This window comes from Simochromis diagramma, unplaced genomic scaffold (genome assembly GCF_900408965.1).
Source record: "Simochromis diagramma unplaced genomic scaffold, fSimDia1.1 OVJJ01000302.1, whole genome shotgun sequence".
Lineage (NCBI taxonomy): Eukaryota > Metazoa > Chordata > Actinopteri > Cichliformes > Cichlidae > Simochromis > Simochromis diagramma.
Genome location: NW_024386792.1, coordinates 6,415,677 through 6,428,432, shown reverse-complemented (window position 1 = coordinate 6,428,432; position 12,756 = coordinate 6,415,677). Strand labels below are relative to the sequence as shown.

At 39.8% G+C, this 12,756-nt stretch overlaps 2 protein-coding genes across 2 annotated transcripts in view; one reads left to right on the top strand and one right to left on the bottom strand.

Moving 5' to 3' along the window:
- The window catches only part of LOC120728838 (methylthioadenosine phosphorylase), a 26,448-nt gene extending 16,731 nt beyond the window's left edge, over positions 1–9,717 (top strand). The window contains exons 5-8 of the mRNA XM_040024052.1: positions 1,668–1,770; positions 3,365–3,604; positions 8,012–8,134; positions 8,673–9,717. Of these exons, the coding sequence (XP_039879986.1) occupies positions 1,668–1,770; positions 3,365–3,604; positions 8,012–8,134; positions 8,673–8,711 (505 nt within the window). The 3' untranslated portion in view covers positions 8,712–9,717. The remainder of the gene's footprint in view (positions 1–1,667; positions 1,771–3,364; positions 3,605–8,011; positions 8,135–8,672) is intronic.
- cdkn2a/b (cyclin-dependent kinase inhibitor 2A/B (p15, inhibits CDK4)) lies at positions 9,520–12,756 on the bottom strand. Its single transcript, XM_040024053.1, has 2 exons — positions 12,367–12,756; positions 9,520–11,433 (listed from the first exon to the last, which is right to left on the bottom strand). The coding sequence occupies exons 1-2, from the start codon at positions 12,499–12,501 to the stop codon at positions 11,173–11,175; spliced, it is 396 nt and encodes a 131-aa protein (XP_039879987.1). The 5' UTR covers positions 12,502–12,756; the 3' UTR covers positions 9,520–11,172.

Here is a 12,756-nt window from a genome sequence, read left to right as displayed (position 1 = left end):
GCTTTTTATTTATTCTGTGGTCCAATTAGGCTCAAGTCTCAGGATCCCAATTAGGCACTCCTTTATTGGGATCCGTCAGGTGTAGCACTCTAATTCTCCTCCTTTAGTTCTTACACAGGCTGTAGGTGTGTTTTATGCTAATGTCCTGCTGAACTATTAACGAGATGGAAGTGTTCATTCACTTGTTGTTCACTGAAATGTTGAGATCTGAAATGAATTGCCAGCAATGTCACCAGCACGGCCCAAAGAACAATCACACCCACTTCAACTAAAACTATTTTGTTAGAAACAACATTATGACTTATTTGACCAACATACAGGTCTCCACTATTCACTGTGTTCCTTGTCCCAAACATGTCTTTCCTTATTATTCTGTGTAACAGTTAAAACGGTCACACAGCCTTCTCTGAACAATTGATGCGTCTACTTAAATCTTGGGAAGCACTGACATTAGCTCTAGTCATGCATGTTGAAAACAAAACCAATGATCTGCAGCCGAGGCAACTCATTCTTCCATTTCATGATGTGTTTTGTGTTTTTTTTTTTTTTTTTTTTTTTTTTTTTTTTTTTTTTTTTTTTCCCCCCCCCCCAAGTATGAGATTTCTCTTAAGGTGCAAAGCACACTGAGGCAAAGCAATGTGGAGTGTGTGCTGATACGTGAATCATCAGATTTGATGCATGGCTGGAATTCCCCTCCTTATTTTAAAAACAAGTGCTGGTGTCCCATTGACGAGCGCGTCATTTCATGCTGCATACCTTTTTGATTGGTTGTTTGGTCAGTATCTTTCATTGCAAGTGTATTGCTGTATAATGCAGGACCACTGCTGGAAGCCACCATCAATGTCATCATCACAATTCTTTCACTTACGTAATCTTTCACCTTTTGGATTACTAAAGTAGTCAGATATGTCTGTTTGGTGTATACCAGCAGAACCTCAGCATGATGCAGCTAATGCTTTTGAATACAGTTAAAAAGGAAATCATGTGAATGTGCACAAAGTCACTTCTGGCAAGCTGTACAAGAAAAGTGCAAAGTGGCCACGAAGGCAAACAGTGGCTACTTTGGTAAATCAGTAATATGAAGTAAATTTCTTCTACAGTGAAGAAAATGGCTTTGTCCAAACTGCATCCACACAGAATTCCCTTTATACAAAAGAGGCTACATGGGAGCACAGAAATCCTGATGTTTTCAGGTCACTTGGATAAGTGAATCAGCCTTTTGTGCAATCCTGACATATTGCCATGAAGAACCATGGGGACACAGGCTGGCCCTTTGCTTCTTGCAACAGCACTGACTCAGCAGAAGGGAAAACTTTAGGTCGGTTGTTATAGCGAAGCTTGAGACCTAGCTTCTTCCATTCTGTTGTTTAGTCCTGACTGCTGTGAAACTGGTCATGCCACAAAAATTTGCAGATTTCTATGAGCCAAATAGTCATGATTATGAAATGAATGATTTCTGAACCTCATTCATGTCGACATGTTGTCTAGAATGATTTTGATGGCCATTCCCAGTATTTCTGCAGTTATTCTTCATATCTTTTCACACTTTTTCTCAACTTTAGGTCAGATAAACTAATTAAAAAGAAAAAGTTATTAATCTTACATCTTTAAGTGTTTTTATATTTTTGTCATGGAAACCCAATCTGCTTCTTTTTTTTGTTTGGTAGGACAACCAAGAGGTCTCAAACCCTCTACGATGGTCAGCCCACCAGTCCCCCAGGTGTTTGTCATATCCCCATGGCTGAGCCTTTCTGCAACAAAACTAGAGAGGTAAGTCTATAAATCTAAACGCGTCCTACGTCAAACTTGTTATTTTGTAACTGACACGTAATTTTGCTCAGTACAGTGGTCCCTTGCTATAACACGGTTCACCTTTTAGAGCCTCGCTGTTTCGCAGATTTTTTTTTTTTTTTTTTTTTTACAGTGCATTGTGTTCTGAGTCCTGATCAGCTGTAGACCATTGTCAGGCAATCTCCTTCATGCCGTGTCTCCTCTACAGTACAGAATGCGTTCAGCTTGTCAAATTTACATAAATCTTCGATCGCTAGCAGTGTGACTCTGAAGTGCTGCACTGTGTGTTTTCTCCCCAACAAACGCAACAATGTCGACAAAACGTTTTGCACCGTCAAAGGCACCCGTGATAGCACCCAAAAGGCAGAGGAAGATGCTAATCGTCGCACAAAAAGTTGGACTTCTGGACATGCTAAAGGAAGGTAGAAGTTACCGTATTTTCCGGACCATAAGGCACACCGGACTATAGGGCGCATTAAGTGAAACGAAACAGTCAGATAAGTCAAACTTTACTCATCTCATTGTTATTGCTTCCTCTACTTCCGTACCATTGATTCATTAATGTTGAATTCTCTGGCGGCTGCTCTATTCCCATGTTCAGGACCTGAGAATAGGGTCTGATCTTTGGTTTCATTCTATAATGCTGGACTTATTTTTCTACGAAGGTTTGAACTTTGAGTGTTTAAACAAGAGAGGAAAATGTGAGACTGTTCATGCCTGTCTGAGAAAAGTGTAGGGGTTTTACAGCCTTAAAACATCTATAATAATTGTAAAAATAAAGTTGGCTACTTTGCGGATTTCACCTATTGCAGGTTATTTTTAGAACGCAACTCTCGCGATAAACGAGGGACCACTGTATACTAAATTCTCCTAAAGTGATTATTTTTATTCAGTGTAAGTATTGATAGCATAAAATGCACATCACTGTGGCTCTTTTTGTCTGACAACATAAAGGAGGTTTTTGTGATGCTTTTCTAGACGTTACATGACTGAGGTGCATATGAGAGCACAAATATCCGATGCAGTCAAACTGGACATTAAATGGTCTTTAACCTGCCAGCTCTCTAGCACCAAGTCTAAGCGATGTCCTGTTGGATGGGAAAGTAATACAGGTAATTTGGTGGTGAGTTGTGTGTCCTGTCCTCTGCGGGCTCTGCTGTGGCAGCACCCTCGACTGAACCAACGTACCATTCTAACAAATATTAACCCCGCATCATTTCCAGAAATGGGAACCTCGACTAACGTGGGATATCTGCTGCTGTGTGCTGATGGAAAGGCTTTACTGTCTGATTGCTGGTTACCTACTGTTTGTTGTTTTTGTTTTCGGGCCACAGAATGCACCAGGTTGAATAAAACCATAATTGTCTTTAAGTTTCCAATATTGACATGAAAAACTTCTCCTGGTCAAGAAAAATAATGGACCTTCAGAGACAGTGTTTTCATGGGGGTAGCGTCTGTGTTTAGAATGAATGTCTGCTTATCTGCAGTAGACTGAAACTGCATACAGATAAGCAGTTGCCACCCAGCCTTGGGTTAGTGATTTATTCCAGAATGACGGTAATATTCCCTGCAGGTTTTGGTGGAGGTGGCGCGGAGTCTGGGGGTCAAATGTCATGTGCGAGGGACCATGCTGACTATCGAGGGGCCTCGGTTTTCTTCGCGGGCAGAGAGCCTGATGTTCCGCCAGTGGGGTGCTGACGTCATCAATATGACCACCGTGCCAGAGGCGGTCCTCGCCAAGGAGGCTGGCTTGTGCTATGCCAGCATTGCCATGGCAACAGACTACGACTGTTGGAAGGAGCACGAGGAAGCAGTGAGTGGCGGGCCAGAGGTCCTAACTGTCGTTTTTATTACTTTGATGTTTCAAGCTTTTTATTTGTCTTGTGAGTCAGTGGCAGTGGATGATGCCCTGTTAAAGTGGGTCAGTTAACGGCGCATCGTGCCTCTTCCCTGGCCCACTGCACAACAAACACCAACCTAAACATTTTAATTTTATACGACGAAATTAAAGAGCATTATTTAAGAGCTGAATGAATATGACTGATTTTAAGTGTAAGCTTTTTGATATTAGGCCTGAAGATAATTGCACAACTTTAAGAAAAGGGTAGCATAAAGCTAATGGCATTAGGTTGCATTTATCATATCATTTATTTGCAGCCTAATCATCATTTGTTTGTTCTGCGATCCTCAAACTGGCTCCCCTACTTTATCTTTGCTAAGCTGTGATCAGCAGAGTTTGCAGGTGAAGTTCTCAGTTTGTTTTTTGGCTTTGAAAAAATAAATAAATCACTTTTTAACATTAATTTCTTAACAATACACTTATTTTTGGGAGATTAAGGAATATGCATATCATTCTCCTATGCCAAAGATTAAAAAAATGACACAGAAATCGCACCTCAAAGTATGTAGATTCATAATACTGTGACTAAATGTCAACAAGTGCAGCAGACTGTTTTGGAGTTTACCTTTCAAACCCTTCTAAACGACAGTCACCCTATTCAGCCTGATCCAGCACATGCCCTGATGACTTGTGTTGATACATTTAAAAAAACAAAATAAAGACGACGCTAGCAAGCTAAGTATTGCTTATCATAGCATCTTTTTACGCAGTGCAGACATGGTTTTGTTTCTTTACAATGGAAAACAAAATTTACCAACAAATAGAAAACTGCCTTATACCACAACATCAGCTCTGGGAACTTTCCTGCTGGCTGGCCGACCAGGTAGAAGCAGTGACAACCTTTTAACTCCATGGTGCTCTTCAGAAGCTCATTCAAAGGCCATCTTGGCAAGCTGTGCGAGGTCAGCCTTGGCCAGGTCACGAGTTCCCTCAGTTGCTTTTGTGCAACACAATTTAAACGCACGTCCACTTCTTGCGTCAAATAGCGCACTAAAATAATTTCAGTGCAATTATATCCAGTCCTCCCAGATTACCTCTGAGATAACGAAGTCTGATATGTTTATGATGCCAAAGCAATAAACACTCTTACAGAAACATGTTGTTACGTCTGCAGTGTTCAGCTCTGGGAACAAAATTAGTCTTGCCTTTTTGTAATTAGAGTTAATGGGTTAGTTTTAAGCCATTTAATTTTAGTCATTCGATTCAATTAAAGTAAAAAAAAATAAATTATATGACCAGTTAAGTAGCAGAGGGCACTGTTTATCAGTCTCAGCTGCTTTGGCATTAATGAAATTAACAGGTACACTAGAGGGACAACAGTGAGACAACTCTTAAAATGGGAATGGTTTTACAGGTGAAGGCCACTGACCTTTTTTTTTTTTTTTTTTTTTTTTTAACCTCATCTTTTCTGATTGTTTTTGCACTAGTTTTGCATTTGGCTAGCATGAGGCCTGGATATCTGGATCCTAAAGAGGTTGCACAGGTGGGCCAACTCCAGGATGGCACATTGATGCGTGCTATTGCCAGAAGGTTTGCTCAAGGAGAGCTGAACAGGGCTGTAGAAAGTCAAATCCATCAGAAGGACCAGTATCTGCTCATTTGTGCAGGGAAGAACAGGACAAGAACTGCCAGAGCTCCAAAGTGACCTCCAGCAGGATACTGGTGTGAATGTCTCTGATTAGCTAGAGAGCGTCACCCTAGCTGTCATTAGGCATCAGTTGTGTTTCATTTCAGACTGTTCATGAGCCAAGTGATCTGGGAGATCCCCCAAGACACCATCCATTGTCCCATTAGGAGCATGGTCCAACATCGCTGGGCATGTGTACAAGCATGTGGGGGCCAAACAAACTGAGTACCAGTGTGAATTACAGTAATGAAATGTCAGCAAAATGGACTAGTCCGCTGCTTCATTTGATCTTCAGGATGCCTTTGAATTCAGCTCTCTGTAGGTTGATGCTTTTCAAATTGATCATTTCCAAATTATGTGGCATCCTTTCATTCCTCACACACTACCCAGTCCGTATCAGTATAGATGTCCAGTATTATTTTTCCCCCACACTGAAATCTAATAAATTTGCTTTCATTTTTTTGAGCAGTGTATTTTAAGTAGTGGCTGTAGTTTAAGTTTACTGTATCACAACGAGTTTCTAAACCAGATCGTTCACTCTCACTATAAATGATGGGTTAGAGGTTTTTAACATCTGTGCTCCATAAGTAGACAAAAGTATCTGTGGCTTCTTATGGCTTCCGAGTGACCTGGCCTCTGTCAGGCGCTCTGGATTATGCAGTTGATCTACTGCGTGTGGGCGAGCGCTGGCTTATGTAGAACTGATCCAGCCCAACTCACAACTCCACTTCCGAGTTCCTGCAGCTGACCTCTTCCCCCTCCTGTTAGAGAATGCTCGCCACATCCTTCCGCCCCCCCCTTCACTCCCTCGCAGCTTGATACTACCTCCTGGCCTCCCCCCCCTCCCTTGTCCCTCTCCAACCAGTCGGCTTGTTTGCCAGCCTCCGGTGGAAGCCCTGCCAGAGGAGGTTGAGTCACACTGAGTCATCAGCTACACTGTCTTCATCCTGACAAATACCACAAAAACATGAACCTAATCATTGAGTGTGACATAAAAACAAGCACTCAAGGGAAGGGTTAATGAAGGTTACAGGAGGTACACAGGATGGAAGTAATGTTGTGCAACTTACTGTAATGTACACTGTAGTTGTGGCTGAATGAATTTCAGAATGATGGATTATGAACTAATACTTCACTGCATTTATACAAAAATATGGGAATGAACTCCACGTTTGTGCGGTATAACGGCTTATTGCACAGTTTTGATTTTTAGTTCCTCCATTGTATTGCATTAGCCACGTGAGTAAAGTGATTGCTAGTGTCGTATACATGGTTCAGTAGGCTCGAAACTGAACCATGTAATGAGTCAATAAATTTCAGAGCACAGGTGACGGTTGTAAAATGTACGCAGCAATCCCAGTACAGGTGCAAAGAGCAAAATATTGTTTTTCCACCTACTGCTGTGGCTCACTCACAGGTCCTGACGTGACTGATTTGGTTAAGCCGGTACTTTCACACTCAACTACTCTCAGTGTTGTCCAGTAGCTTTTGTTTCTGCTGCACTCGTACATGAATGTTTTAATTCTCTCTTCTTTTTTTTTTTTCTTTTTTTTTTTTTTTTTTTTTAAATGTCAAGTAATGTTTTACATAATTCTGTTTCCTAATTTGAAAATCTATTTTCTTTTACGACCTCTAGAAGTTGGGGTTTTGTTTGTTTTTAATTGAACTTTTTTCCTCATCACATTTTATTTTATTTATTTATTTTTTTGTATGGTTTTAGTAAACCAGTGCTATTAAGATCATATTCACATATCTTTTTTTCCACCAGCACAGTGAAGGTGCAGTCAGTTGTGCCTTGGTGCCAGATTGAAGGTTTTATCCATTTATTTTTAAGGATAACATTACAGGGAAGAAAAGCATGTGCTCCATTTGCCAGACATTTGTGAATTTCTCACACACACGACTCTGGTTTTGGTGGTTCTTAGCTCAGCAATTTTGTGTTGCCCTACTGATGCCGGCTTTTTAGCATCACTTCCAGTCATTTGTGGAAATGCACTAAACTGGTTCCACATTGGGGGACTGAGTACTGTTCACGATAATCTTGTAAATTATAGCCACACACCACCTTAATAATGCAGAAAGTATTTTCACACTAAAGATCATCCATTTTTGTTTTCAAATTGTTAAAAATTACACCTGTAATGCATAGCCGCAAAAGAAATTGTGTGTTGTTGCATGTAGAATATGAAAGTGTATCTTTCTTGAGAAAGCGGACATCTACATTAACCGCACTGGCCTTTTACGGGAGGAGTGGGTGGTGTCATTTTTCAGCTGAGTGGATTTTATTCACCATTATGTTGAACTAGTTTGTTCACCAAAGGCATGAAAAGTAAAATTATTGGCGTTTTTGTGTAATTGTGACTTGAGTAAAGAGGAGGCCACATTATGTGTGTTACATCTTAGCGACTGAGTTCATACCGTCAGTCTTTTAAAGTGTATACATAATTTATTCATAATAACAGCTCTGATTTTACAAGATGGTGCCTCTCTTTACATCATGCTCTGCTTTCAAGAATTGTTCACAGAGGAGTGTTTACTTCACTCAAAGTAGACAAAATAAAAATACACACCAAGATGGTTATTTTCGAAATGCGTGGCTGTGACATTTTAAAGGAAGTGAAATTTGCACCATTGCAAGTGATTCCTCTTAAATGGCTGCTGTACATTTTTCTCTTTTCTTCTTCTTGTCCTAGGTCTGTGTTGACAATGTACTGAAGACGATGAAGGAGAATGCAAACAAAGCTAGCAGTATCCTGTTAACAGCAATACCCCAGATTAGTCAGATGGACTGGGCTCAGACAATAAATACATTGAAAGTAAGCCGTCAGCTTTATGATGATTCATTTCCATTCCGCAAGTTGTGAAAGAGGGTCTGTTTGCTTTCTATCTGGTTATCGTGAACTTTGATCTCACTTATTTCTCTTAGCATTTTTAAAGAATAACAAAACCTGTTGGTGCATGGCTTTTTTTTTTTTTTTTTTTTTTTTTTTTTTTTTTTTTTGGGGGGGGGGGGAGAGCCTATTAACGAGATAATTTTCTAAAAGGGGGGGGCTCACTCAGACAACAGGACACATTGTGCTATGTTGGATCTCTTGCAGTACTTGCACCATGATAAACATGTATTAATTTAAAATTTTGAAAAACACTCGGTATCCCAGTGTTTTTGCACAGACTGTGCCTGAAATTCCTTAGTTTTCTTTTCAAAACTTTCTTTAATGACAGTGCTAACTTTTGATGAAAAATGAGTACTTTCTTAAAGACAATGTTGATAACTACTTTTCCTAAATATAGAAAAGGCTCCTTGACTCTGTGTCAGTGACACACTTTGGTAATAACATATTTTCTTTGTTCCAGTCGATGGCTCAGTCTTCAGTAATGATACCGAAGCACTAAACGCGAAGGAAACTACTAGAAAGGATAAAGAGACCAGACAACCACCCACACGGAGTCAAACACCGACTGCAAACTCAACCCTGCCCGTCCAATCGTCATCAGTGAATCACAACAAAGTGCCTCACATTAAATAATCCACTTTTTTTTTTTTTTTTTTTTTTTTTTTTTTGGTCTTTATTTAGTTGGATGTTCAGTGTTTTGTGTTGACTCTTGACTCTGATTCAGAGATCACTCATTTATGTCTGGAGCATGTTTTCCTCTCACACAGTGTTAGGTGGGAGGGCCCTTCCACGCTAGCTGTAGTTGAGGAAATGGATGTTTGTTACAGTTACCACATTTGGGTCTAAACATTCTAAGGTTTTAAGTATTCAGTATTTTGTGGACACATTTGTGTATGTGTTTGCTGGTTGTAAGCCACTGGTGTCTTAGTTTCTGGTTATATGAAGATGATTTTTTAAAGCTTTGCAAGTTTAGCACACAAATACTATATTACTGCCTTAGTTGCATTTAAGCTTCTACTCTTCAAGCTTGAATCTATTGAGCATGAGAATGACTGAACGTCTACATGTTACTTCAATCTGGCCACTCTTGTGGTCTTTACGGAATCATTTCATTTTTATTTGCTCTTTATGACTGTATTTAATGACTAGAGAAACATCTCATTTTGAATGGCATGCTGCTTTGTACCTGCAAATACCCTAACCAAGTCAGTGAAAAGCTGTCAAATCGGCAGTAAACATGTACCAACAGTGGTAGTGGCGGGGAAACGCCCAAATTATTTGCTATACTGACAGTTTGGGGTTCTCCCCCCCCCCCCAAGCATGGATTGAAATGGGAATTTTGTCATGTTGCATCATATTGTAGTCATTTGAGATTTTTCTTGTTTACATTTTCTTAACTTGAACTTACTCTGTACATTGCACAGCATATTTAGTAGCCTCTTCTTCAGCAGCCTGTTTTTTGTAGTATGAATAATTTGTCTCAATAAAAGTTAGAATTTGACTAATCCAAGTTGAGTTTGTGGTTAATTGAGTTACTTGGACTTGCGGTGAATATTTTCTCAGTTGGTTTGCGGCATGTGTTCATATCCTAAGGGGAACAATTTAGGGTTTGTTTTTTTTTTTTGTTTTTTTTGTTTTTTTTTCTCTCCTGCTCTTGAAACAGGAGTGTGCTGGAAATCACTGATTTAATCTTAAAGATACTTTTGTCTGACACAGGATGAATTAAATCTTATTTGAAAGGGTTTACTATTGTTACACTTTATAAAAATTTAAAAGAAGCAAACACTAGAACTATGGAGTGGATTTCTGTATGTTGTAGAATACACCTTTGGTTATTGGCGAACTTAAGCCATCCTCGTGTTTAACACAGCTTTATAAAATTTATTATTTTCTTTAATATCTTTTCAGATTTTTATTTTTTAATGAGTTAGTAATGTACCACTATAAAAGTAATTCTGACCCAAAACTCTACTAAAGCACCGTTAGGCGAGCTCAGTAAACGTGTCAGTTCTTCACTGAATAAATAAACATTTGCACAAATACTGGCATGATAATAATCCTTACCATGCGCTGTACGCAGTCTGTATCGGCTCAAAACCGCTTGGTTGTATTTTTATTTTCATGTTCGAAATAGAGCAATTAAAATAAGCAACACAAGTAAAGCAGGTGAACAAAGAACAGGCACAGCGGGTTGCCTCCAACTCCGTACCCGTCAATTTACACGCTGGAAAAGGAAGCGGGATGGAGCAGTTACAAACTTGTCAAATCCTACCCCAACTTAAGTTTAATTTATTCAAACGCTCCTTTGGGATAATTAAACTACTGAGTTCAGAGTTACGTTTTTCATGTATTTTCCATTTGTTTTTAATTCTCCAGTACGCATCCTACAGCAGTCCAGCCTTCACAAACCAGTGTTACAGTTTACATCAAGGTGCAGAATATCAGTATTAGGTAATAATGAGATGAGGACTCAGTAGTGTGCATCCTGGATTTAAAAAAAAGTTCACAAACTTCGCAAAATTTCCAATTTCTTTCTAAAATATCTCTTGTATTATTTAGTTAAATATCTGATATGCAAACAATATAATTGGGTAAAACTGTACATTATATTTACAAGGAAAAATGTTTAAAAAGTGAAAATAAACACTTGGAAAAAAAACCCCAAACAAATAAAACAAAACATATAAAACGTATTCTTAAATTAACAAAAGTTGCGATGTTGTTGTGTGAAAATGTGGCCTACATTTTTACACATAGACCCATCGACAACCCTGATTTCGTTAGAAATAAAATAATGATACACACCGAAAGTGAATAAATAAAGAGCAATACTGCATTTTACAGCAAAACTTCAAGTGTGTAATTTCGGCTGAAGGCCTTTTTAGGCCCCTGCTCTGCAAAGTCCACCTTCAGAACCGGCTGCAAGGAGTTAAAAAAAATAAAAATAAGACATCACAGCGTTAGGGATTTTGCAGACTCTCCAGGAAATCAACAACATCTCTATGGCCGTGCTGTCTGGCTAAATCGACAGGCAGACGGTTTAACTTGTCCCTGGCCTGCGGGTCTGCGTGGTGCTGCACTAAAAGGTGCACAGTGTCCAGAAAGCCCGTCCGAGCAGCGTCGTGCAGCGGGCTTGCCCCGGTGCTTGAGTCCCCCACGTTGGAATTCGCTCCATGCTCGAGTAACAGCTGAGCCACCGACGTGCTCCCCATCATCATTACCTACACACACACACACACACAAAAAAAACATGACCGGGAATCATATTAACCGATTTAACTGAATCCGATTATTTTACTCTGAAGCACAAAAACTATTTCATGTAAGCCCACCGTCACTCACTAATATAGGCGCACATTAAGCACAAGTACAGCGCCAGTTAATTATTTTTGCACTATTTGCACAGACACTTAACCCTGTGCGTTTATTTATTCATGTATTTATTATCATGCGGCTGACTTTAATGTTGACTTTCATTTTACTTGAACCCGAGTCTTCTACACCCAACCAAAACAGGCCTGCTGTGACTGACGCGACAGGTTTTTTAAAAAGCTCCAAAGAATGTAGATAGGATGATTATTGTAGTTGTTGTAGTGCAACAACTGAAGAGGCATTTCACTACCGATCAGCGCAACATGTGGGCCATGAATTCAAATATACATATATATATATATATATATATATATATATATATATATATATATATATAAAGAAAGCGTAAAAATATATTATGATGCTTTACATTGTTAAAGTATTTTTGTGCCACATATATTGCAATGCAGCCTAGTTTTTAGGCCAATCCAAAGGCAAGAAACAATATTATAGTTTCATTTCACTGTAGTCTGATGCCGTTACAGCTTTTACAATAAACCAAAGGGATCCGGGATTGTTGCTTTTCCTCAATAAAAATACGCGACTTCCATAAACACAACAAAGCGCGTCACTTTCAGACCCGTAGTTTCTTTCTTTCTTTCTTTTTTAATGATTATTATTATTATTACTGACATGTATAAATCTCTAATAGTTAATAGTTGTAAAAATAATAGAAATAATAAGGATTTATGCCTGCGTTTGCCATTTGGAAACTTTGAGTTACCCCGCCTGATGAGACCCGTGTAAGTGGGAGAAAGTGGGCTGTTACTGACGGCACTGACCTGCAGAGCGGTTCGTCCAAAACTGTTCGTCCCGTTAACTTGAGCCCCTCTGTCCAGAAGAGCCTCCACCGCTGCCGTGTTTCCCTTCGCCGCGGCTGTGGTCAGTTCATCCTGGAGAGTCATTGTCACGTCCATAAAAACCTGCTGCGATAAGCTCCGTGTCAGGCTGCTCTGACAGGTAGCCCGGTGATGCTTATACGAGGAACAAAAAACGGCACTTAAACGCAACACGGTACCCGTCGAATAGTCCCGGCTCCTCGCTGGTGTGGTCTACGGTGTGGTCTTCAACCGTCCCCGGCTCAACAGTTTTTTTGGATCCCCCGGTTGCCTGGGTCGGATCACCAACGCCGCTCATCGCCTGCCGGTGTGTGTCCGGGCTTGCCTATCGCT